The sequence below is a fragment of the Sceloporus occidentalis genome, unplaced genomic scaffold (genome assembly GCF_023333645.1).
Source record: "Sceloporus occidentalis isolate IW3139 unplaced genomic scaffold, rSceOcc1.0.p SCAF_1, whole genome shotgun sequence".
NCBI lineage: Eukaryota > Metazoa > Chordata > Lepidosauria > Squamata > Phrynosomatidae > Sceloporus > Sceloporus occidentalis.
Genome location: NW_028316981.1, coordinates 184,610,181 through 184,637,550, shown reverse-complemented (window position 1 = coordinate 184,637,550; position 27,370 = coordinate 184,610,181). Strand labels below are relative to the sequence as shown.

Here is a 27,370-nt window from a genome sequence, read left to right as displayed (position 1 = left end):
AAAAATATAAGACACTACCACCCCCCCAAAAAAACAACATATATTTTAGCTTAAAGTGCTTATTGCCAGTAACAAAGCATTGGGGGACATTTCAAACTTTTGGAAGGGAAATATCCTGAACAGATGTTGGGAAACCATCAAACAGTGACCCTTGGGGGAACCTCAGCTGGACTGTAACAACAAAGGAGGACTAGATTTGGTCCCAGGGTCTGAGGTTCCCCAACTTGTGTGCATTTGTCATGTGCTGAAAAAAGTTTGGATAGCATTGTGGTTTTGCTGGGGAAACGCAGGGCCCTACTTACCTGATCACAGGTGCAGACATGTTCCTCTCTTCCCTCTTGATTTCAAAGGTCAGATTACAAAGTATGTGAGCTTTATAACTTAATGTCAGTCATCTGCACAAAGGCAAATGAAAGGGACCAGTCAAAGCAAAGTGTTCACAGTGGGCAGATCTTAAGATTTTCGGGATTATTTTCTGTACAATATAATCTTTTATGTTTATCTTCCAGCCAGCAAAGACCTTTTTATGATTGTTTACAGGATGCTGCAGAAGTATCTTTCAGTAGGAAGAGTCGTACCTTTATCTTCACTATTTGTACATTTTTAAAATACTGTTTTAAATTATTGTTTTTAATAGGAATGGTTATTTATTTCTTGATTACTGTATTATAGTTTTAGGTATGCTTGTTTTACCTTTTCTGCGAGCTGCCTTGAGTCCCAGATTGGGAAAAAGGTGGGATATTAATGAAGTAAATGTTTGAACAGGTTGGTGAGGAGACCAGGGTGCCAGCAGACAAGAAAAGGGGGTCGTCTGGTGCTGGTAGTCAGTGAGCAAATGATGTTAGGAATCTAACCTCTTTATGCTATTTCACCCTCTTCAGGAACGCATCCGGAACCATAAGTACCGCAGCTTGAATGATCTGGAGAAGGATGTCATGTTGTTGTGCCAGAATGCACAAACATTCAACCTTGAAGGCTCTCTGGTAAGACTTTTTTCAGTGATGGCAAGTATACAACTAGGAGAAGCCCTTCCTTCCTTCATTTTTTTTTTTTTTTGAAAGACTCACATCTCTCTCAGTACCTCCAAAGCATGAACTAGACCTCTCACCCATCCCCCTAAAATGCATGAGAACTGTTAAAGACTTGATGGGAAGCTCTTTATCATTGTGACAAATGTGCTGCCTATCCATGAGACAACAAGGATGACACTTCCCAGGGAGGTGTGGGCAGAGTATACATGCAGCAATTTTTGAATCTGCACTGTACTCCTTTGCTGTGATGCAGAGATTTTTTTGGACTTAAGTAGTCTGTATTTTTTTTTAACCTTAAATTATAAAACTGCTTCTTTTTGTTATGATCTTTTCTCCTTATTTATGTAACAGAAGTTACATAAACAGGTTATCCAATTAATCTAGCTGAAAAACATTTAAAATAGTTCTGATACTTGTTAGTTGTGTGTAAGTTCAAATGTGACTGTTTCTAGGAATTCAGCATACAGGCTACTTATATCTCAGCCCTCCCACAAACAATATATGGATATTAACACTAGTATGCCTTAGCATTGTTGGAAATTTTTTTTAACAAGAGAGCTTTGAATGCTCAGAAAAGCAAGCTATGTCCTAAGTATTAAAATGCAGATCAATCTAAGAACTACTTTTGTGGAACTAGGATCTCTGCATCAAATGTGATTTTTCATGTCTATCTCCCTTTATGCTTTCCTTAAGATTTATGAGGATTCAATTGTACTGCAGTCTGTCTTCACTAGTGTGAGACAGAAAATTGAAAAAGAAGAAGACAGTGAAGGTGAGGAGAGTGAAGAAGAAGAGGAGGCAGAAGAGGAAGGATCTGAATCAGAGTGTGAGTAATTTTGTATTTACTTTCTCTGCTAAGTTTCTATGCATGCATGTCTTTGCTAGTGCTTGGATTTTCCCTGTCAAATATGTTCTCTAATGATTAAGTTTGATACTTGTGGGTTTGGGGCATAGAAGCAATTCCAAAGTACACATTCTGCCACTGATTGTTCCATCCTTGATCTGGATGTGAACAGAAGAGGCCTTCATTGTCGGTAAGGGGAGAAAAGTTAAAGGGCTTTCCATGTGCATCTGTTCAGATTCTGCCTGTATTGGTTTTGAAATTTAAAAATACTGAAGTTCAGATGACATATTAAAGAATATTAATCCACAGAGAGAAGGAGTAAACAACTGAAAAATCTGACACCCCATTAATTTTTTGACCTCTCTCCTGGTTAAGAGATTATGCAGACGTGTATGTATGAAACTGAAAATTGAGCCTATCATATTACAAAGTTCTGTTGCACAGGAAGGACTCTTCTTTAGGCTAGGTATTCAGTCTGACAATTTTCTCTTTCTCTCTCCAGCTCGTTCTGTCAAAGTGAAGATTAAGCTGGGCAGAAAGGAGAAAGCACAAGACCGAATGAAGGGTCGGAGACGTACCAGCCGTGGGTCCCGGGCCAAGCCAGTAGTTAGTGATGATGATAGTGAAGAAGAACAAGAAGAGGTAACTGGACAGTTTCATTTCCTCAAAAACAGTTGTCAATGGTCCTAGGAATGGACTCTGGAGAATGCTGTGCAATTGTGGTGATTGGTGAAAGAAAAAGGGGGAGGTCTTCATTTTGGCTAGGCAGCACAAAAGTGAGTGACAGCCAGCATAGCCGTTTGAGCATTGAATATGACCGGAGACCAGGGTTCAAATCCCCACTTGGCCATGGAAACCCACTGGGTGACTTTGGGCAAATCACAATCTCACCTTCACAGTGCTGGCAAAACAATCCCTATATGAACAAATCTTGCAGAGAAAACCCAGTGATAGGTTTTTCTTAGCAATGGAAATGACTCGAAGGCACACAACAAAGCACAAAAGTGGACCCACTTCTTGCTATAAATGTTTCCATTCAGCATGTGGCTAATGCAGAAAATACTGAATATGTATCCATCCATACCAAGGTGATCTTGGTTAAGTCACTGTCTTACCCAACTCATAGGCTTGTAAGAATAAATTGTATGTGGGATGAGTGGGTGGCAGGTAGAGTATATAAACATATCATTTTTAAAAAATCCTTTCTCCACAGGATCGCTCAGGAAGTGGCACAGAAGATGATTAAGTGACATTCCATGGCGCACACTTCAAGCATCAGTCCTTCCAAAGCCGAGATGCTCTATCCCCTTAGCTGCAACGGGTAGCAAGAAGCATAGTGTCAGATGTGGGTAAACTGTATAAAATTCTTCCATATTTATACTGCAGTGAAGATGTAGGACTTGTTTGTGTCTTGCCTTGTCCTCACATCAGTAGCATTTGTAACAGCATTAACTGTTTTAAAAAAAATTATGAATTGGGGAACACTTGATATATATTTTTTCTTTTTATGGCAGTCCTATTTTCAGTTGCAGTATTGAATCACTGTAGTTTTAACCTGTGGGTGCATGTGTGTAGCAGTCCACTTCTTAGTACTGTATTTTATGAAACAGACTGAATGGCCAGCTGCCCACCAAGCCAGGAAGGGTAGCAGTGGCAACTGTGTCAGTGTCACTGGATTTCAAATAGTAATAAATTAAAAAAGAAACAAAAAAAAAACTGTTTGTTTTCCCTTATTGCAAAGCAAAGTTGACATCTGATCCCCTATTCCTTCAAACACTGCCCCTGTCATACTATGCTTCTTGTTGTGCATCTTCAAGACATTTTTGCCTTATGGTGACCATGTCATGTTTTTCTTGACATGATTTGTTCAGAGGGGGTTTGCCAAGACCTTCCTTTGAACCTGAGAGACAGCGACTTACCCATGCTCATCTAGTAGGTTTTCTGGCCAAGTAGGGATTTGAACCCTTATCTCTTTCTGTTCTACTCCAACTACATCAAGCTGATCTCACAGAATATCTATTCAAGATGTTTTTGGTTTGTTTTTTACAACCCATACTAAATCCCACCGATTTCCCTGCCTGTATTATGATACCAGTTTTATTACAAAGAAATGGCTGCATGTAAGGCAACCACCCATACGATCACCAAATAAGAGTAAATTTTAGTGGGGTAGGGTAAGGGTATTGAACAGAGTAAAAAACAACAGGTAGGGAATACCCATTTGTCACACTAACTTGTATTCACATTTAGCAGTGGAAACTGATTTGTTTTTTTAAAAAAGCAACAGACAAAATGTGGGTTTCCCTGGAAGTATTTCACAACAGGGGTGGGGGTGGGGGTACTGATGGAAGAGAGCATAATGTAAAGCATAGAAAACACAGGGTAAGGGGTCTTAGCTGGAAAATCAAGGGATTTTGATCCCAGGGATCATTTCCACCAAAACCTTGGTTGAATAAAGTAGTACAGGTTCAGTCTCCCTTATTTGAAATGCTTGGGTCCAGAAGTGTTTTGGATTTTATCAGGTTTTGGAACTTTTCCATATACCTAATGAAATATCTTGGCTGTGAGACTCAAGTCTAAACACAAAATTCACTTACATTTCATATACACCTTATACACATAACCTGAATATAATTTTATACACAATAATGTTGTGCATGAAACAAATTTTGTGTACACTGAACCATCAGAAACCAAAAGTGTCACTATCTTAGCTACCCATGAAAAAGATTTTGGTGGATTTCAGATTTTGGAATTCCAGATAAGGGAGACTCAACCTGAAGGGTAATCTGTTCTCAAAAGAACCAAGGTTTGAATTCTTACTACACAGTATCTGAAGTTAAGCACCCACCACTCCTTGAGCTCATCCCTATTCCCATGTCCTAGTTCATTGAACCCCACCCCCCTTACATGACTATGACTCTTAGGACAATTACAGCCCACATAATGAATGGCACCCTGCACCATCACAGTCAGTATAATTCTGTACCAAGGAGTGGAAGGCTTTCCAAACAGCTGGATCACGACAGCAGATGATGCCACCCCCACGCTGTTCTTCTGCATTATTACGGTTCATGTCCCCAACACAGGCCCAGCCAGGATCACTCTCTGTCCCCACGCACCACTTGGAATGGTCTGATGTGGAGGGGAAGTGCTTGGATGGCTCCTGGAAGGCCACTTCCTCCACATTGTAGACTCTGAAGTCTCCAGAACAGTTGGAAGGCAAGATCCCTCGAGACCTGTGCCAGAACTCGACATAGAGATCACTGGCAAGAGCTTGGGCCAACCAGCCAGAGTACAAATCTGGATAGGGAAAGAGTTATATGCATACACACAGTTTAAGAGACACTTTATGTCATGAGGAGGTCATACCCACCCTCCTCTACATTTCATTTCTTTCACTATAGCTCCCGTCACTTCCATTTCACTCATCCCAATCCATTACCCACCGTCACTGAAGAAGCGAAATTTGGCAAAGCTGACAAATTCTTTGCCTCCCAGGGACGTCAGGGGGACACTGGAGTTCCACGGCTCCTTTTGGACATGCTTCCCCTTCGAGGCATTCAGCAAGGCTGGTAGATCCTGGGCAAAAGTACCTTCCACACGGGAATCATAGACTTCAGGTTCAGTGAAGAGCAACTGATTTCCTAGAACAAATAGACAATGGAGAATGCCAGGTGTGCTGGTTGAGCTGCAGTTCTATGCAGAAACAAAACAGGGATTCATGAAACAGAACTAGAAAGACAAGCAGCAACCAGATGTTCCAGGTCTCACCCAAAAATAACAAGGGAGAGGGAACCATTTCAAGTGAAATGCTAGAGCCCTCCAAGCACACGAAGCTACCCAGTCAAGATGATTTAACCCTTTGTAAATGTGAAGGGCCACACTTGCAGAGAACAGCACACAAGAAGTGATGAATGACATCCTGCCCTTCTAGAAAAGACTGGCAAAGTTGTTTTGAACTTTCTTTAGAAAAAAATGACTTTTAATCAAAGGTGGCCAAAGTGTGGCCCTGGAGCCAAATTAGCCTCTTCTAAAGCTATTTTCATGGTACGCCCCCAGACTCACTTTCTTCTACCAAAAATGGGGAAATGGCTGGTCTTGGAATCCTTCTAAATAGGTTACAGGGGCTTCCTGACTAAGAAAAATTTCAGGACGTTTTTCAAGAGGGGAGGGAGGTTGGCAGTTTTATGTGCCCATGGACCTGTTTCACTTTGCAAACATCATAGGGACAAGGATTTATCTATTCTTTCCATGTTACTTTGTACCATGATGCACCAGTTGGAAGTAAAATTGGAAATAATATAATTTTCAAATTAATTTTAAAAGAAGAACATTAAAAAGCTATTCCAAAAGTTACAAAATGAGTGGAAACACAAATACTTCTGTGATGTCACAAATAATGATTTCTAGTTACTTCTCAAAATTACTTGGGGTACTTTTAGAGGCATTTCAATAGACTTTCTCAAGATGCACCATTTTCCTACCCTGAAGGAGCAAACAACAAAATAATGAGCACACAAGTTGCTTTTGCAATAGTGTAATGAGCAAAGGCAACAAGTTACTTTTGAACCATGACAAAAAGCAACTGGAATAAATTACTTTTAAAAAGTAATTCTCCAAGCTCTGCATGGATAATGCTATATTTGTTGTTGTTGTTGTTGCTATCCATCCTTGAGTCGATCTTGACCCATGGCAACCCTGTATATGAGACATCTCCAAGACACCCTGTCCTCCACTATTCTGCGTAGGTCATGTACAGAAGATGCAGTCTGTACACATTTATATCCTCGTGCATGAATATAACACACTTACCAATCTCTTTGAACTGGCTGTATGGGTAGGTGACACACAGAAAGGTCTGCCCATAGTGCAGTGCACTGTGAGGCCAAGCATACTCCTTTTCATCTAGACTGGGAGGGAAGTGGGGAGTGCTGTGAAGAAGCCAGAAGCCCTGGGTTCGATCTAGAAGGATGGCTCCTAAAGAGAAGGAAAAACAATGAACTGTAAGTAACTTTACCTGCACCTAGTGCAAGTTGGCAATCCTGTTGGAAGAGAAGGTCTCACAACTGGAGGCCCAGGTAGCATATTAGGGAGCAAGAGGTTTTCCTGGACAGAATGGAATGGACGGTCCTGGATGGGGAACACATACAGGCAGTTTCTACAGAGAAGGTCACTTCACATACACAGCAGGTAGACAGTTGGAGGAAGGTGACATGCATAAGTAGGGAAGTTGTTCTGTGAGCTTACAGCTACAGAATCGATTTGAAGCTCTCTCTCTCTTATCAGGGATGACAAGGAAAAGCAGCAGGGACAGTCCTCAGGGACAATGCAGAGGACTCTGGGAGATCCACCACGGGAAATAGTCACTTCTAAGCCGCTGAGGCATGTGGTGGTGGTGGGGGACTCCTTGCTGAGGGGATTGTGGGACTGATAAGAGCTGTATTATATCCGTAGGGCAAAGATCTGTGATATGACAGAGGCTGACAAGACTTGTCAATCCTACTGACCATTACCCCTTTCTTTTACTTCATGTGGGAACCAATGATACTACAAGGCACAGCCTTCAGAATATCATAAGGGATTATAAGGCCCTGGGTAGGCTGAGAAAAATGGAGCAGAGGACACAATAGGGGAAATGCCGCACAAAATAAGTAAAGACATAGTACAGGAGTACTTTGTTAAATGAATGTAAGTCTCCAAGACCAGATGACCTACATCCAAGGGCATTAAAAGAACTGGTAAATGTAATCTCAGAGCCATTGGCAATAATTTTTGAGAACTCCTGGAGAACAGGAGAAGTCCCAGCAGACTGGAGGAGGGCAACCGTTGTTCCCATCTTCAGAAAGGGAAAAAAAGAGAATCCCAACAATTAGTCTGACATCAATACCAGGAAAGATTCTAGAGGAGATTATTAAACAGAGAGTCTGTGAACATTTAGAGATCAATGCCATTATCACAAAAAGTCAACATAGGTTTCCGAGAAACAAGTCATGCCAGACAAATCTAATCTCCTTTTTTTGATAAAATTACCAGTTTGGTAGATGAAGGAAATGCTGTAGATATAGCATATTTTGATTTCAGTAAGGCCTTTGACAAGGTCCCCCATGATATCCTTGCAGACAAGCTGGCAAAATGTGGGCTACACAATGTGGCTGTTAGGTGGATTTGTAATTGGTTGACTGGCCAAACCCAAAGGGTGCTCAACAATGGCTCTCTTCATCCTGGAGAGAAGTGACCACAGGGATCTGTCCTGGGCCCAGTGCTATTCAACATCTTTATAAATGACTTGGATAAAAAAAAAAAAAATAGGGGGCATGCTTATCAAATTTGCAGATGACACCAAATTAAGAGGAGTAGCTAATACTTCAGAGGACAGGATCAAAATTCTGAATGACCTGAATAGACTAGAAAGCTGAGCCAAAGCTAACAAAATGAAATTCAAGGCAGAGAAATGTAAGGTACTGCACTTAGGGCAGGAAAATGAAATGGATATATATAGGATGGGGGACATCTGGCTTAATGAGACTTAGTGTCAAAGAGATCTAGGAGTCCTAGTAGACCACAAGTTGAACATGAGTCAACAGTGCGATGTGGCAGCTAACAAGGCCAATGTGATTTTAGGCTGCATCAATAGAAGTATAGTATCTAGATCAAGGGAAGTAATAGTGCCATTGTATTCTGCAAAACTGTGTCCGGTTCTGGACACCACAATTTAAAAAGGATGTGGAGCATGTCCAAAGGAGGGTGACCAAAATGGTGAAGGGCCTGGAAACCATGCCTTATGAGGAGTGACTTAGGGAGCTGGGGATGTTTAGCCTGGAAAAGAGAAGGTTAAGAAGTGATATGATAGCCCTGTTTAAATACTTGAAGGGATGTCATATTGAGGAGGGAGCTAGCTTGTTTTCTGCTGCTCCAGAGACTAGGACCCGGAGCAATGGATGCAAGCTCCAGGAAAAGAGATTCCACCTCAACATTAGGAGGAACTTCCTGACAGTAAGAGCTGTTCGACACTGGAACACACTGCCTCGGAGAGTGGTGGAGTCTCTTTCTTTGGAGGTCTTTAAATAGAGGCTTGATTACCATCTGTCAGGGATGCTTTGATTGTGATTTCCTGCTTGGCAGGGGTTTGGACTGCATGTCCCTTGTGGTCTCTTCCAACTCTATGATTCTGTGATTCATAAGTTCAGAGGCCCTAGGAATGCAACAACTAGGTGCCTTCACAACTGGCCAGGCCATAAGGAATCCACCAGACTGTGCCAAAGACAGCAACTGTAAGACCTGACTGGCTATAATGGAGAAGAAATCCCATCCACTCTCAGGACAAAACATTTTTGGTGTGTTTCTGAGGGTGCATCTGGAGCTCAAGCTCTACCTTTTGTATGGCCCTTGTTACTGGAAGAAACAGTTTTTGGAGGAGCATCATTGTACAGGACATAGGCTGTTTCTTCCTCCTGGAAACCAAAGAAAATGGAGGAATAGTTAAAAGGACTTTCCTCTGTTAGGCTGCATCTCCACTGCAGAAATATTCCAGTTTGACACCAGTTTAACTGCCATGGCTCACTGCTGTGGAATTCTGGGAACTATAGTTTGTTGTGACACCAGAGCTCTGACTGTTGTTTGTTGCTGTGGGTCTTCAAATCATTTTTTACTTATGGCGCCATATCATACGGTTGTCTTGGCAAGTTTCTTAAGAGGGGGGTTGTCATTGCCATCCTCTGAGGCTGAGAGAGTATGACTTGCCCAAGGTCACCCAGTGGGTTTCCATGGCTGAGCCAGAATCGAAACCCTTGTCTCCAGAGTCATAGTCCAAGGCTCAAACCACTATGCTATGCTAGCTCTCTGACAGAGAAGGCTAAATATCTCATAAAATTACAATTCCCAGAATCACACAGCCATGGCAGCTAAGGTGTCAAACTGGATTATTTCTGCAGTGCAGATGCATCCTCAGTTAGGATCCAGCCCAAGAGATTTTGGGCTGGGGCAAAATAAAAATGGTGCCCCCCCCCCCCAAATTTCATATCCAATTCCATATTCAGAAGCTGACTAGTCTATGCTACTGACTCTTTCCTGGACACTTGTGACAGAGCACCATTTGCCACTGCACCTGTGATGAAGGGGGTTGTAAACCAAAATCATCTGGAAGGGTACCTCTTCTCTACACCCAAAAAACCAACAATCTCCAACTGCTCTGCCTTTGATGGACAACTAGTTTGAGTTGAACAGAAGCTTGATCAAGTCAGAAATTGGGTCTCTGCCAACATGTCTTCCACTGGCTGCCCCTAGCTTAGGTTACTGTTAGGGCAGCTTTGTTCTTCCCCTTCCTCTCAGACTCACCTGTCTCCGCACTGCCTCTGTGTACAGCTGTTGCAGGGTCCGGCCCACAGCGCCCTTAGTAGTGTTCATCAGACTCCTGCCTTGCACCCAGCCCTGGGTATGTTCATCTTGGTACATGTACTGCATGCCCCCTGTCGGGGGACTATGACAGGGTTGTGGCAACTTGTAAACAATAAACCTGAAACCCAAACCCATTGCAGATTATAAATTTACCACAGATAAACCTGCATCTGCCTTTACTTATTTTCCCCCTTAGCCCCAGTTGAGCAACATGGCAGTAACATTAACAAAGGTAGGAGACTACAAAGGGGATTTTAACTGTTTGGGGTGTTAAATCTTGGAATGAACTCTGGGAGCAGAGAAGCTCAATGGGATTCTAACAGTAATATGGTCAGTTTTATCCCAGGTCAACACAGAAAGCAGATTTGTTCTTCTCATGGTTGCAGGACACAGTGATGTAGACTCAGATCAACTGACTTTGACTCAAGTCACTTCCGTGATTCAACTTGGACTTGACTCAGCAATAAATGATGTACTGACTCACCTCGACTCATGACTTGTATATTTATAGCAACCAATTTATTGGTCTAACTTCATCCAGAAACAGCAAATGTTAGGCAATGGACTTGAGGTGGGGGGTGGGGGGGTGAGGTCTACTCAGCAGCCTCTCCCTGCTGCACATCAGAGCAGCCTTCTAAAGCTTTTGAAAAGCTTTCGAAAGATCCTTCTGCCTTAAGCTTGTTGCCCAATGCATTGATGTTCCCCTTTGAGATTTTTTTTTACCTAACTTTGTGCATGTTGTCTTGAATTTCTAGTTCCTGAAACTCCACCCTCCCATCACCACACTCCATCACTGCCTCCTTTCTTCCTGTTAAAGTTGGCTCCAAGACTTCAGAATTGACTTTAAAGTATCTTGCTAAGACTTGAGACTTGAAGGTAGAGACTTCAAGACTTTACTTGATACTTGGAGTAAAAGATTTGAATACACAACTGGCAGGACCCATGCCAAAAATGTATGGCAGATTTGTGCAAAGGCTACATCAAGAAAGCTCATAACTGTCAGAGAAAAAAAGAAGGCTGAAAAGGGGAAGGGAAAAGATAACTCTATTTTATCTTAGCTTTTTGTAAGCCCAGGGTGGGGGAACTTTGAACATCCATTTTTTGGTCTCAAACTCCAACAGTTTCCCACCCTTACCCATGCTGGCTGGCATTTTGGGAGGTCCAAAAAGTGAAGGGCCAGCTGCTCCAAACCCTCCTGGAAACTTCGCTTGAGGACAATACATAAATATTTGAAATGGAATGAAAAATAAACCAGGTATAACAGACTCACCAATCCACAGGCTTTCCAGAGTCATCATAGCAGGAAATACTCCCATCAACAGCATTGTGGAGGAAGACTACGGACAGGACCAGAATATGCAACATGAGGCCTTTGGCAATCCCTTAAAAGAACACAGAATCATAAAATCATAGAGGTGGAAGGGGGTCCATAGGCCACTGAGTACAATCCTCTGAAAGGCAGAACTCCAACTTGAGCAGAGTGGGCAACCGTGGAAGGCTAGGGGGATGTCTCAGTCCACAAGGAGACCTAAATGCCTCTAGGGAGTAGGGGAGCATTTGCATCATGTTTGGGGTTTATTATTATTATTATTATTATGACCACCACCTCCCCCCTCTCCCCATGGATTGAGGCAGGGCACAACAACACATCAACAATGAACAACATCAGTTATAACACATTAATTAAGACATGTAACAGGTTAAAAGGTCAAATAAGACATACACATTTTAAAAGAGTCCACATTTAAAATTCAGCATCTAAATTCACAATTTAAAAATCATCTGGATAAGCTTACTGGAAAAGACTGATCTGTAATACCATTTTAAATTCAGACAGCATCTTCAGCTGTCGAATCTCTTCCAGCAGGTCATTCCACAGTTGAGGGGTGGCTGAAGAAAAAGTACTGTGGCTGCCAGTTGCCAACCTAGTCCTGGCTGACTGGCCTAAATTGTCATAGCGGGCCAGCAAAATATGGTGCAAATGCAACCCATGCCTGCAATGGACATTTTGGAGCATTGAAGGGATTTCTTTTGCAGTTTTTTTTTTTTACCCTGGGGGTGGGGGGCTCTGAATATAGTGGAAATACCCTCCATTGCCAAGTGCATTTTTGGCCCCTCAAAGACCCTGGGAGCCACATGTTACTCATGGGCCATATTTTCCCCACCCCTGAACCAGAGCATGTCCAGCAGGTCCAGACTTATTTTGAAGATGTCCACAGAAGGAGACTCCACCACCTCTTTAAGGCTCTTACCATCAAGATGTTAAACGTTCAACCTTAATCTACCCTTCTGTAACTTAAACCCAATGAAGCTGGTCCTCCCCTCCAGGACAGCAAAGAACAAACCTGCCCATCGGTGACAGCCCTTGTAGTATTGAAAGAGTGCAGTTATATCACCCCCTCAGTCTTTTCTCCATCAGAATGAACACACCAGATCTGTCAACTTTTTCTCCTATGCTTTGTTCTCCATATAGTATATGGTAATACTGTACGTACTATATACTATTAGAGAGTCAGTGTGGCAAAGTGGTTTGTTGTTGGCTTGCAACTTGAGACAAGGGTTTGAATCCCCACTTAGCTTTAAAACCCACTGGGCAACTTTGGGAAAGTCGCATGCTCTCAGCCTCAGGGGAGGGCAATGGCAAAGCTCCTCTGAACAAAGGCAGCTCAGTTTTAGCTGCAGACTAAGAAGAAAGAGGCAGCTCCTCTTTGGAGCTCTGCAGCCTGCGTTGTTTTTTTAATCTTTAGATTTTACAATTCTATTACCCTGTGGTAAACCCTGTGATAAACAATTCATTATGCTAATGAAATGTTTTTATTACCTTGTAGTTTTACAATTTTAGAGTTACTCTCAGAGTTTAGAGATCTGGGCTCAGAATTTTTCACAGTTTTTAATAGTTCCTCAACGGTTTTTGTTCTTATCTTGTATTTTTCTTTTTCTTTTTAGAGTTAGTGCCAGTAGTGTATTAGTGGCCACTAACAGAACTTTTATGGTTCGTCAGAGCCTGTGTTACATTCCTCCTTGATGAACAACAAACTTTGTTTTGGACGCAGGCTTTTGCTGATGCAGGCTCAAGATCGATTTCTGTCTTATCATTAATATTTTTTTATGTTAAGGGAAGGAAGGAAAGACAGAAAGGAAAAGGAGCTAAAAGGCTATAGTCCTCTGAGTACAAATGCGACAGAGCAAATTAACTCTGCCCCCTAGCAGCCTGACTACCACTGAAAGTTAGGCTACCTTGTATTTTCGAGGGAGAGATTTTATCTTGAGATGGGGGACATTTCTGGTTTTGATGTCAAACATCTCGTTAGAGAATACTCCTTCCCAAATGCACTTTGCTGCCCTGCTGCTGATTGTCGATTGCTAAGAGAGGGCATCTGGAATAGTGGCATCACTAGGGTAGTGGCAGTAGTTCAGATTGCACCGGGTGACACCTCGGAGAGGGGTGTCACCCAGTGGGGTGCTACAGCCCAAGGGACTGTCATGGCCACTGAGCAAGGGGGAAAAGATGCTTTCTCACTTGCCCAGCAGCCACACCAAAGGCCACATCACTGTCCCTCTCAGTAGTGGCTGATGGTGGTGGTTCAGTGCCTTCGGAGTCCCGTGTGGCAGCTGCCGCATGGGACTCTAAAGGCCTACGTGGGGGGCAGTGGTGTGGCCAGACCAGGGGCAAAGCAGTCCCCACCCTACACACACCAGTTGACACCAATCCTAGTGACACCACTGATTTAGAATGACATTTCAAAGCCCCAGAGATTCTGGAGCAGATGAAACCTTTTGGGGGGGTGGTTTCACTAGTTTGCCTTTCCCTGCGAGTAAAGCCTTTCATTTACTAGGAGTTAAGCTCTCTATCTGGAGCACACAACCATGCAGAACAGGGGCACCTACCTTGAGGAATGATTCTATTACCTCGTGCAAAGGATTTTAACCACTGTGTCAAAGTGGTCCTGGAGGCTTGCTTAGATGGCGGGTCGCTCTGTATTGCAGTCTGTGGGTGTTTCTGTAAGATCTGCTGTCAAGGAACTGTTGGCTGCTGTTTGCAGATAAGGCTGAATCGAGAAAAGAGAACTGAAAGTGAAAACTCCACGGCACACAGCAGCCTGGATCTTGGTGCTCTATTTGTGGTTTTCATAAACCATACACTATACTTCCACAGAATTTTAAACTCAATCAGCCTGCACTTTCCTTTTATCCTTGGTGATTGTTCTTAAGCTGGTTGTTGTTTGCTGTTGTTAGGTGCCTTCAAGTCAACCTCAGCCCATGGTGACCCTGTGAATGAGATGTCTCCAAGCCCCCCTATCCCCTACCTCCTTTCTCAGGTCCTGCAAACTCAGACCCTGGTCTCCCTGATTGAGTCTATCCATCTGGCATGTGGTTTTCCTCTCTTTCTCCTTCCCTCTACCGTCCTCAGCATCACTGTCTTGTCTAATGAGTCATGCCTTCTAATGATGTGGCCAAAGTATGACAGTCTCAATTTAGTCATCTTGGCTTCCAGGTAGAGTTCAAGCTTGATCTGTTCAAGGACCCATTTGTTTATCTTTCTGGCTGTCCATGATATCCTCAAAACTCTTCTCCAGCATCACATCGCAGATGAGTTTATTTTCTTCCTATCTGCTTTCTTCAATGTCCAGCTCTCACATCCATATACGGTGATGGGGAATACAATGGCTTGGACAATTCTGACTTTAATGTTCAACTGTATATCTTTATTCTTTAGGATTCTGTATAATTCTTTCATAGCTGCCCTTCCCATTCCTAATCTTTTGATTTCTTGACTGCAGTTTCCAACCTGAGCAATGTCTGATCCAAGGTATGGGAAATCTTTAACTATTTCCATTTCCCCATTATCTGGGTTGAATTTATGTACATCCTCCACGGTCATTATTTTTGTTTCTTTATGTTTCTTTATGCTTAACATTAGGCCTGCCTTTGCACTTTCTTCTTTGACTTTCTTTAGTGATGGTTCCAAGTCTGTGATGCTTTCTGCTAGTAGTATGGTGTTAAGCTGGTTAGCCATTTGTTATTATTATCACCTTGCTGTATTATTTTACTACTGTATATCATTATACAATTATAAACTTATTGCCCTCAAGCAAATTAGTTTTCTGAATTCAGCAGTAAATTATTGATGTATTTGCACTGTCTTACCTATTGTGAGTATTTAAAGAGACCTTTTACTGTATTGTTTATTAACTATCATCTGGAATCGGTTTAAGAAAGCATATTCATAGTAATTCTGACTCAAATTATCCCACCCATCCTCATTCCAAGCAATTCAGAAATGATGAGTTTTTTAAATGTGATAAGCCTGTATTAGTTACCTGTAAGCCTATCATTTAATTTCTGCCTCAAATAGATTATGTGTGTTAGAAGTGGAAAGTTCAGAGCCCCAATCTTACCACTCTGGAAACATTACTACTAATGGGTGCTATATTAATGAGAATGCAGTTGGAGTCAAGGGAAAGGCCACATGTCTTCCTAATGGTAGGCTCCTTTTGGAAGAGCATTACAACTTGGTGACTCTAACCACTGAAAACATCTATAAGTAACTTAGAGCAATCTCAACCAGAGTAGACAGCTTGATAACTGATATTAAACGTAAAAAAAAAATCCCTCTGTTTTTACCTATTAGAAAGCTTTATGGCATTAAGACATATAACTCAATAGCACTGGCACAGTCCCTTGAGCTAGTGCCAGTTAAAAAATCTCTGGCAGCTGTAACTTTTTCTCTAAGGACCAAGAAGGTTGTTCTAACCACATACCCTTACCAGAAATGTTTCGTTCAGAGGAATTTATTTTCTTTTGTACAGAAACATTTAAGTTACACCCACTACAACTACCACCAAAGGAAATAGATCTAGTGTCTATTGATAAGTTGTTTATTCCTTCCCTGGTACAAAAACATATTTTGGTGTTTACATCCGGTAATGTACCCTCAATGCTTATGAAAAAGAAGGTTTCCTTAGCCAGATTGGGGCCCGTTACATACGGGCCACAAAGTACGCGCAGAGCGCGTACTAGGGTTAGAAAGGGGCGGTGCTTCTGCACCCCCCTAACCCTAGTGCGCTCTCTGCGCGCACAAAATGGCAGCAGCCGTTCCATACGGCCGCCGCCATGAGGACGTCATGACCACGCCGCCTCTATACGGGGCAGCGCAGACATGACGTCCTCACTCCGTGCCAGGGCGCTTAGTGCGGCCTTAGCGCGGAGCAGGAAGGAGCTCCGTTTTGGAGCTCCTTCCTGGTTTGGTCCGCTGGGCGCAGCCTTCACACAGCTGCGCCCAGTGGACCAAAGGAGAAAGGGGCCAAGCGGCCCCTTTCTCCTCCTCCCCGCCGCCGCGGGGTGTCCTTGGGGCTTGAAGCCCCAAGGACACCCCTTTCCAGGCTGCGGGGAAGCGGCCTTTTGCCACTTCCCCGCAGCCCGGAAAGCGGCGGATCGGGGCCTCAGCTGCTGCCGTTCTAACAACTGAGGCCCCGAAACACCAGGGAAATGGGCGGGTACAGCCCGCCCCAAACAGGCGGTCTGTAACCCGCCTTAATACTATTCCCAATCAAGTATTTTCAATACAGTGAGGAAACCTATTTTACTTTTTCTGTCCTCCAATAACTCTCAGTTTCCAAATGACCTTTTTGGCCAAATTTTTTCATTGGAGAATTTCATTTTACCAGCCATATTACCTAGCATCTCTAGAACCCCCAAGGAAGAGCAGCTAATAAGAACTTATAAAAGGTTGCCTTTAAATGAAAAAAAAAGGTATATCATTCATAGTCTGGATATTTAAAGAACAAGATTAGTTGTGGTGAACTTGGATTTAGATTCTACTAAAGGGAGTAATTTGATCCAGCCGGCGTTGGAACTCTATAAAACCAGGGTTCTACCTATGCTCTTATATGGAGCTCCATTATGGGCTTTAACCAACTAAGCCAAAATGGGAAAAGTGCAAAACAAGTTTTTGCAGTCTCTTGGCTGTGCTAGGGTTGCCATCCCAGAGGACCTCAAAACTGGTGAAAATGTAGGACAAGATTTTAAAATGTAGGGCATTTTTTTATTATTATTTCCTGGCCAGGAAATTAACAAAAAAAAAAAAGGTCCTACATTTTTAAACCTTCTCCAAGGCCTCGCTGGGCCTGGGAGACAGCCTCTCCCAAGCCCCGCTGGGGCCTGGGAGACTCTGTAGGCAAGAAGTGCACCATGTTAAGAACTGCATTAAGCACACTTAGGCTGCTGCCACACTGCTTTCACTCTCATCACTCCATCCTATGGAATCCTGGGATTTGTAGTTTGTTGTGGTGCCAAGGCTGGGCTTTGAAATCTCAGGCATAAGAGAGGCAAAAGGCTTGGGTTGCATCTACACTGGAGAAATAATCTGGTTTGAGACCACTTTAACTGCCTCGGCTGAATGCTATGGAATTCTGGGAATGGTGCTCTGTTCCAGCTCCACAGCAGAATGGCAGTTAAACCCCTGGAAAGCTCTCTGACCAAGGTGACCAATGCCCTCACCCCAAAATGTAGGCACCCAAGCAAAAAAATGTAGGACATGGCCAAAAATAAAAGCTAAAAACACCCATGTAATTATAAATCCATGCTTCTTAGCCATGATCCAAATGGAGGACATTTTGAAATGTGACAGAAGAGGACATGTCCTGGAAAAGGAGGAGGATGCCTGGTCACCTTGTCTCTGGTCCAAAATACACTGCAGAAATAAAACAATGCTGGACTGAAATGCCCAGAGTTCCTCACCAAAGCTGCATCCACACTGAGGAAATAATCCAGTTCGAGAGTGACTTAACTGTCCTGGGTTAGTGCTGGGGAATTCTGGGAATTGTAGTATACTGTGGCCCCAGAGCTATCTCTGACAGGGAGTCCCATAACCCTCCAAACGTAGTTGAACTGCAGTGCCCAGAATGCCTCCCCAGGTGCATCCACACTGAGGAAATGGTCCAGTTTGAGACTGCTCAGTGCTGGGGAATCCTGGGAATTGTAGTCTATTGTGGCCTCAGAGCCATCACTGACAGAGAAGTCTCAATGTCTCCCAAACACTAGCATTCCCAGGATTCCCTACCATTGAGTTAAATCAGTCTCAAAGTGGTTTATTACTCCTGCAGTGTGTGAGAGAGATATAAAAGCTAGGGACTGGATTCATTTGGAGGATCTCTGTGTCCAAAACACACTGCTTGGACTGCCAGGGCTCAGTGCTATGGCATCCTGGGAATTGTTGTTGATTGTGGCACCAGAGCTCTCTGACAGAGAAGGCCAAATGCCTCACAGACCCCAGAATTCCAGAGCATTGAGCTTTGGCAGTTAAAGGGGTCTCAAAGTGCAGGGGGGGGGGGGGAGAGAAAAGCCAGGGAGTGTGAATGAGCAGCTCAGGCTGTGGCTACTCTGAGAGGAGGAGGAGGAGGAAGAGGAGGAGGGAGGGAGCCAAGGGAAGTGCCAGGACCATGCGGAGGAGCCCCTGCTTTTCCTCATCATCGCAGCTTCCTCTCTTCCACCGCTCTGCCCCCAGGCAACGCCTCCTCTGTGGACCATTCAGCCTCCTTTTGTCAAAAGAGCTCTGGTGCCACAAGAAACTACAATTCCCAGAATCCTATAGCACTGAGCCATGGATGTTTAAGGGGGGATCAAACTATTTCTGCAGCCTTTTGCTACCCCAAACCCCAAAGCAAAATCTCTTCCTTCACCAAGCCATTGAAAACCAACCCAAGTGGAGGGGGGCTGATTGCTTCTTTCCCATTGGTCAGCTTCGGGAGAAATTTGCATATTACAAGTAAAGGTGTTTAGGGCCTCAAAAACGATCCTGTGATAAAGAATTACAAGAATACTGACGTGGTATACATTTAAAAGATGAGGCAATTAAACTCCCAGACAACATGAATGATTTATGGCCTTTTTTCCTTTTCTCACTGTAACCTGGAAAGTAATGCCTCTTGCAAGGTTTATATACCAAGTGGTCTGGCCAATAGCTCTGAGTGGCAGATGTTTTGAAGAGCTGCTCTCTAGGCTACGCCAGTGCGCCAGGTGGGGGGAGAGGCGCACAGCCGCACGCAGGACGGCGGGGAGGAGGCAGGGGAAGCTCGAACCGGGGGCTAGGGGCCAAACCGGACCGGGACCGGGAGGGGCCCCCCAAAAGCGGGTTTGTCACGGGGGCCACCGGGTTATGGCATCCCTAGGCTGTGCCCATCTCTACAAACCTAGCTCTCCTCCATGGCAGAACTAAGAGTCATGACAATTAGAGCTGAAGATCTCAGATTGGTTCTGCTTTTTTAGTTAAAATTAATCTTTTGACAAGTTGTGATGATCTCTGGGCCCTATGGCCAAGCACAGCCTCCCTGTTTTGGCTCTTTCCCCTCAGTAGATCATTAATCCCTGGTCTCCTGGGTCACCCTTCCCACTCCTGCTGAGCTGAAGGGACCCTTTGAGACCATCCAAACCAATTGCTACTGCCTAGTGGATTATCATGCATCCCTTAGCACATACTAGGACTTGCTAGGGAGTTCTAGTTTCTACCCTTGCTAACTTAAGCAAGCAACAGCCGAGCTAAAGGCGCATGAAAAAGGAGTGTCAGAGAAAGCCAAGGTATTTTTAAAAGAGAAGCTTTATTCTAACTAAGGAATTCTACAGCAGAGATATAATTTACATGTAAGACCTCATTGTCCTACAGGCAGAGAAATGTAGTTACAGAAAATACAATCATTTCCATCAAGCCAAATAAAATAAACAGAACAGGCCTAACCACTCTAGCTAATCCATTTCTAGCTACTCACAATCAGATGGGATATATAGTCCTTGATGTTGATGGACAGCTGGAGCTGGGCCTCCCTAGCCTAACCAGCATCTCCTAGGCCTGCCTGCCTCTGGTGGGAAAGTTCTTTTAAAAACCTTTGTTTGGAAAGCATCTAGAAGTTCCCGGTCCAAAATGCAAATGGCTACTATGAATCTGGGTTTCTCCATATCCTTTCTTTTGTCTCAAGGCCATGATAAAGCCAAAAGTTTATTGCTGCAAAAACTTAAGGATACTGAGATGCAATCACAGATAACAGCAATCAAATCTTGTCAAATCAATCTGTTCTATATTTCCTTTATCCCACTGTACCTATCTCTACCAAGATACATTGTGGATAGGCTTGCCATATCCCGCCTGGGGGCGGGACTTTCCCGGTTTGGGGTGGGTCCGCACGGTCCTGCCCCGGTTTGCCCCTGCCCCCGGGATTGCCCCCGCCCCCGGGCGGGATATGGCAAGCTGAGGGAGGCTTTCCCTCACCGCTTGGGCTCTGCTCCCCGCTGCGATCGCGCCGAGGCCCAGGGCCCAGGTGGCGAGGGAAAGCCTCTCTCAGCGAGGCTCCTATTCAAATGTAGGACACACAAAAAATGTGTCCTGCATTTGAAAATTTTGTCCTACATTTTTCCCGGTTTGGAGGTCCGGACATATGGCAACCCTAATTGTGGACATAGTAAATATTAATTTGAGGATAGGCATTACTCAGGGTAGATTACATGTCCTTCTTTTAGCAGTCCGAACAGGCCATTATAACAGTTTGCATAGACAGAGTCTGTGGATACAATTTTGTTTCAGTTGAAGATCAAATCCACATTCCGCTAGAATGCCTTAAGATCACATACGTTGCTCCTCTCTTAAAAACATCTAAGGGTCTCTCATCTTATGCCAGTTCTGTTATCTGATGCACTTAAATCTGTATCCTTTAGAACTGCTCAATTCTTAGTCAAGTCTATGCAAGACATTGAGATAGATTCCCTGTACCTTGGTTCAGTCACTAATACAAATGGGGACTGTGGTCAAGAAATCAGAAGAAAATTAGGACTTGAAAGGACAGCTATGAAGGACTAGACAAGATACTGATGTGTAAAGATATATCATGAAATACTAATGTTAGAATTGTCCATGCCATTATATTTCCAATTCCTATGTATGATTGAGAGCTCTACTGACCTCAACTCATCTACAAATCCCAGGATTCCATAAGAGGCAGCCCTAACAGTTCAAGTGGGATCATAATGCTATCATTGTGTAATGTGAAAGAGCCACACCTCTCATCGCCGTTCACCTCTTTTACAACAGCAGTGAGTAAGAATATGAGTTCTGCATGATTACAATACTTGTTAGGACGGTTCTCACCAACTTGTTCCAACAAGACTGCCTTAATAGTTTCCCTGCCTCCCCCCCCCCCCCAAAGAAAACCCCTTGGAAAAGAATTTCTTTTTAAAAAACCTTTTAAAAAAAACTCTTAGAATCTTCAACTAACACAGCGCATGCCCATGATGACTGTGGATTTTGGGACTTGTAGTTCAAAAAGTATCTTTCTCAGGCTTTGGCTTTGCCTCTGATTAGCTGTTCTTCATCGCACAACAATGATTCATCACTACTCTTACCTCCTGAAAACACTGGGATCAGGAGGAAGAGAAGGCAGCCATGAATGAACCTAGGGTTGCCAGGAGTTCCTCATCATGTCCCTTATTTGAGGTCTGGAAAGTACAGTGGGCCCTCCACGTTCGCTGGGGTTAGGGGCAAAGGACCCCCGTGAAAGTGGAAACACTGGAAAATAAGAAAACAATACATTTTTAACCTGAGAGAACACCTCTCTAGGAATCTCTAGATCCTCCAGCATATATGCCAGGTGCTGACAATATAATCATGCTGGAGGACCTACAGATGCCTACAGAAGTGTTTTCTCTAGTAATCTCTACATCTTCCAGCACAACTCAATGGTCAATTTCCAGCAGAGTTGCGCTGGAGGACCTAGAAATTCTTAGGGAAAACATATTAATTGAATCCACAAATAATCCAAGCTGCAAAAGTCAAAGCTACAAATGTGGAGGTTTGACTGTATATAGGCTGACTGGGATGCCAAAAAAGCCAGTGTGTGTGTGTGTGAGAGAGAGAGAGCATTTTTTAAAATAATAATTTTAATTAAATTTTATCCTACATACATAAAATTTTAATAAAATTGCTATTTTAAAAAAATGAAATACATGGGGAAACAGTGTGGCATAGTAGTTTATTGGGCTATGACTCTGGAGATCAGGGTTCAAATCCTAGCTCGGTCACGAAAACCTGCTTGATGACCTTGGACATGTCACATATTCTCAGCCTCAGGGGAAGGCAATGGCAAACCTCCTCTGAACAAATCTTGCCAAGAAACCCCCATGATAGGTTCACCTTAGGGTTTTCATAAGTCGAAAACGACTTCGAGGCACACTATAACAACATCCTACATACATTACCTTATAAAACACAACACAAATGTATATTATTCATATACCTTCCATATAGTCTTCCATCACATCATTTCTTTAATTAACAAACATCCTAACTTCCATCTATTAATACCTGTATGTAGAGAGATCTTGTAGCACCTTTGAAACTAACTGAAAGAAAGAAGTTAGCAGCATGAGCTTTCATAGACTAAAGCCTACTTCCTCAGATGCATCTGAGGTGTGAGCATTTTAAGAAAAGAGGCAAGTCTGAAACTCATTGCCAGTACAGATAACTATAAGGTGATTAAAATGAATTCAAGGACTGTTGGGGAGGGGGGAAGAATCCAGGTATGAATGTTCATAAAGACAGAAACTTGCCAATCCTGCATGAATTTTGCTAGTCCTTCCCTTTCAAAACCTGGCATTAAATAAATTACAATTTTCAGCCAGTGAGGGAATTCGAAAACATCAGCACTGAGCTAAAAATGAAGGAAGCAGTGCAAAGAGCGGGATACAAACAAATATAATAAACAAATAATAATAAAGTGCACAGGTACATGCTTCGCCCCAAAGCACCAAAATACACATCACACCTGAGTGGAAAACAAGCCTAAAATAAATATTATAACCAGGTACAGTTTCTTCTTGACATCAGAACAGCCTGTTAGCTGATACTGAAAAGCCTCTGGACATATACAGAACATCTATCAGCGACTGCCTGTGTGAATTACAATATGGAGAATCCATCACCATGTGTAGCCTCCTCAGTCTACTGTTTTTCTTCCCAGCTCACTGTACAGGCTCACATTTCAGCACACTGAGCACTCTGCACATGCTCAGAGGTTTTTGCATCATAGACCCATGGTTCATAGACTCAGCTGACACTGGGTGCATCTACATTGTGGAAATAATGCAGTTTGACATCCCTTTTAGTGCTGTCGCTCCATCCTATGGGCTCCTAGGATTGATAGTTTTAAAGGGGCCTTTAGCCTTCTGTACCAAAGAGAAGTTTTAATAAAGGTTGGATCGTCCAAACCATTGTATTCGCCATCACCTTGTATGGATGCGAGAGCTGGGCAGTGAAGAAAGCAGACAGAAAGAAGATCAACTCATTGGAGATGCGATGCTGGAAGAAAGGGCTGAGGTTCCCATGGATGGTCAAAAACCCAAATGGGTCTTTGAACAGATCAAGGCAGAACTCTCCCTGGAAGCCAAGACGATTAATTTAATATATATATATATATGTTTAAAACACATCCACATAAATATAAACATAAACATATACCAACATATAATTGTAAACCACCTTACAAAAGAGGTTGAAAACAACAACAAAAACTTCACATCTATCACAAACAAAACTTACCAGATTTCGCCCCTCTCTTTTAACCGATCAGTTTTCATTTCTTCTAAATCTTGTAGCACTTATCATGTATCTCCAAAATTATATGTCTCAAACTTCCCCGGCATCCATTTATTACTATATCTAAGTATAAGCCAAGTACAACCCTATGCTTTTTAAAAGTAAGTTATTAATGATTCCCATTCTAATTCAAATTTATCTAATGGTTTCTACTTTAACATTTGCGTCAGTTTGTCAGTTTCCAACTTAAGAAGCCATTCCTCCACATTTGGATGTTTCTTTTTCTCCCTCATTTACTTGCCTAATTATAGCACTCAAGTGGCCATAGTCATATAGAATATGACTTTCCCATGTTCTCTCTCTAAATGCTCATTTGTTACCGTTTCCAAAACATACATTTTAGGAACTGCATTGTCTTTTATATTTAGACTCTTTCTCATCTATGAATTGATTTCCAGTCTTCTCTTCCAGAGAGCTCTGCTTGGGCAGTGCAGATGCACCCACTGAAAAGGGAAGGAAGGAAGGAAGGAAGGAATCTCTCCCCCCCATTCATCAGTCCTTTCCCCTGCTCCATAAACGCCTAACAGAGGAAAGGAAGAAGAGGGACCCAGGCTTTCCCCAGCAGCCAACTGCTGTCTTTTCTTGCCTTACCTGCCTCCAAAGGCTCTGCTTTGCAGAAAGGAAAGGAAAGGAAACACAGAGCCCCACTACTTCCCTAAAGGCTGGGCAGCCATCATCACGTGCCCTGGGACTAGGGGAGGGTTTTGGAGAGTCTCCAAAAGACCAGATGCCAGCAAGCCTTGCCTGCTTTTACTGAGGCTAGTGCTGGTGTGTGCCTCCAAGTCGTTTCCAGCTCCTGGCCACTCTAAGGGAGGACCTCAGGACAGTTAACAACAATAAGATGCACAAACACACACAACACACAGAGAGACACCAGATAGCAGCCCACACTTAGGGTTGCCATAAGTGAGGACCTCCAAACCTGGACAAATGTAGGACAAATGTAGGGCAACATTTTCAAATGTAGGACACGTTTTCATAAAAATGGAGGACGCGCAAAAAATTGAGTTTTTTTTTAAAAATGTTAATATAAATGCATGTTTTTTAGGCATGATCAAAATGGAGGACATTTTGGCATTATTCTTAGACAGATGGCAGAAATGTACTTGCCCTCGGGTTCAAGTGTACTTCTCAGAAGTGTGTACTTGGGCAAGGGACTGTGGTTTTTCTTCACTGCGCATGAGCTTGTAAAAATCACAGCAAGTTACATTGGCCGTGCCTCAGAGGCTTGTTGATATCAATATCACCATCATCATCATCATCATCACTATAATTGTCCAGGAAAGGCAGACTTGTTAGCATTCAAAGTGCCATAAATACACAGAAAATGCACTTGCATATATTTAATAATAAAAAATAATGGGGAAAAATTAAAAAACAAGGCAGGGGTGTATATATTTCATAATAAAAATTAATGTAATAAAATAAAAAACAAGCAATAATAAAAATTAATAAAATAAAACAAAAACAAGCAATAATAAAATTAATAAAATAAAAAATAAAAAGCAATAATAAAAATTAAAAAATTAAATAAATAAGTATTTTATATTTTTAAAAATAATTTAAAAACCCCAAAATACCAAGGCAGACCTAATGGCCACTGACTCAGCTTTCCTCCTCCTCCTCCTCCTCCTCTGGCCCAATTCTCCCCTGGCCTTCAGGCACCCTTCCTCCGGCTCCTTCCTCCTCCTCCTCCTCCTCTCCCCCCTGCTCCTCCTCACGATGGCTGGCGCGCACGGAGGGAAGCGGGGCAGGCACGTGCGCACGGAGGGAAGAGGGGCAGGCGCGCGCATGCGCGCAGATGGAAGCAGGGCAGGCGCACGCGCTGCCACTGGCCCCTGCTGAGGCCTGGGCGGCGAGCGCTGAGGAGTCCGTCCTCTTTGGCCAGCTGGCCAATGGCCGGCTGGCCAAAGCAAGTTTTGGAGCCCCGTGCAAGCGCAAGCTTCTGCCGCCAAGGAGGAGGAGGAAGGCGGAGCTGGAGGAGGAGGTGGGTTGGCGCTGCCCACCGCGAAGATGACAAGGAGGAGGTGGGTTGGCGCCGCAGCAGCCGCATTAGCAGCAGCAGCAATGGCCGGAGCGGGCCCCTGAACCGGGAACAAGGCACGGGTGGGGGCCCAAACCTGACCGGGACCGGGAGGGACCCCCCAAAAGCGTGATTGTCACGGGGGCCGCCGGGTTATGGCAACCCTACCCACACTGTTAAGGAATAGTCAAAATCCTATCCACAGCTAGGGTTGGTACGCAGAGAGATCTTGTAGCCCCTTGGAGACTCACTGAAAGAGGTTGGTGGCAGCATGAGCTTTCCTAGACTTCATTCTGCTTCCTCAGATGCATGTGGAGATAGAAAGAAAGAAAGAAAGAAAGAAAGAAAGAAAGAACTTGGCAGCATGAGCTCTCTTAGACTTCAGTCTACTTCCTCAGATGTATTTGGAGAAAGAAAGAAAGGAGGGAAGGAAGGAAAGAAAAGTTGCCATCATGAGCTTTCCTAGACTTCATTCTGCTTCCTGAGATGCATTTGGAGTAGAATTTTGTTCAACAACACTTTCCAGAACTCCATAGCATTGAGCCATGGCAGGTGTCAAACCGGATTATTTCTGCAGTGGGGATACAGCCTCAGTTAAACTAGCCAGGTCTGGTTGGTCTTCCTATTGAGAGCGAGAGATTAGGATACCGAGTATTTAAAAGCCTGATAATTGTTTGTTGTTAATGTAACCACACTAGGCTTGACGTAACCTACATAAGATGCTTTCTGTCTTGATGTTATTTAATGAAGTTATTATTCAGTGGTTTCTACAAACTCTAAACAAAGACAAACACACTACATAAACGTTGGACTACCACTGTCCCTCCACATTTGCGGCTTTGACTTTCCCAGGTTTGATTATTTGCAGTTTTGATTAATATATATGTCCTCCCTCAGGAAAAGCTCGGCCAGGGCGAGCAAGGCGGGAGAGGAAGCACCTGCTGCTTCTGCTGCTGCCTGGCTGGCTTTGCTTGTCTTGCAAGATTTCTCTGTGCATGATGGGTGCAACAGTCACTCAGCCATGCGCAGGAGGCCCCTTAGGAAGACCTAGGGCTCATTCCCATTTACGTTTAAACTGGTTTGCAATCCACATTCGGACCCAGTCCTCCCATCATTCCCACCATGAAAGCGGAGCTTGTCATTCTCCCCTTTTAATCACTTCTTTTTTGCACAGTTGTCATCTCCAACAGTTTGCGCTGCTTCAAAATGCATGTCAACCATCTGTGTGTCATCGGGGATGTAAGCAGCAACCTGGGAAGCCCGGCTCAGGAACACTATATATATACACACACACACACATATATATACATGCATATATATATATATATATATATATATTGATAGAAGATTCGATTCATTGGTTTTGCAATTGCTTTCAATTACCCAGGCGATCTGACAACAGCTCATAGTGAGACAAGTAGTTGCAAAACCAATGAATC

General features: G+C 43.4%; 2 protein-coding genes across 17 annotated transcripts in view; one reads left to right on the top strand and one right to left on the bottom strand.

Moving 5' to 3' along the window:
• LOC149323029 (SWI/SNF-related matrix-associated actin-dependent regulator of chromatin subfamily A member 4) overlaps positions 1–3,174 on the top strand; it is an 87,420-nt gene extending 84,246 nt beyond the window's left edge. For 10 of the 16 annotated variants that reach the window (XM_089486261.1, XM_089486263.1, XM_089486269.1 and 7 more), the window contains 3 exons: positions 882–983; positions 1,725–1,857; positions 2,378–2,910. In XM_089486261.1, coding sequence (XP_089342387.1) covers positions 882–983; positions 1,725–1,857; positions 2,378–2,565 — 423 coding nt within the window. In that variant the 3' untranslated portion in view covers positions 2,566–2,910. Of the gene's footprint in view, positions 1–881; positions 984–1,724; positions 1,858–2,377; positions 2,911–3,088 lie in introns of those variants that run through there. The other 6 variants (XM_089486281.1, XM_089486271.1, XM_089486267.1 and 3 more) reach the window with 1 other exon arrangement.
• A 921-nt stretch (positions 3,175–4,095) lies between these two features.
• DNASE2 (deoxyribonuclease 2, lysosomal) lies at positions 4,096–15,154 on the bottom strand. The gene is made up of 8 exons (XM_089535376.1): positions 15,062–15,154; positions 14,161–14,281; positions 11,543–11,609; positions 10,213–10,390; positions 9,251–9,329; positions 6,691–6,855; positions 5,325–5,522; positions 4,096–5,178 (listed from the first exon to the last, which is right to left on the bottom strand). Exons 1-8 carry the CDS (start codon positions 15,152–15,154, stop codon positions 4,808–4,810), a joined length of 1,272 nt encoding a protein of 423 aa, XP_089391502.1. The 3' UTR covers positions 4,096–4,807.
• Positions 15,155–27,370: the final 12,216 nt, after the last annotated feature.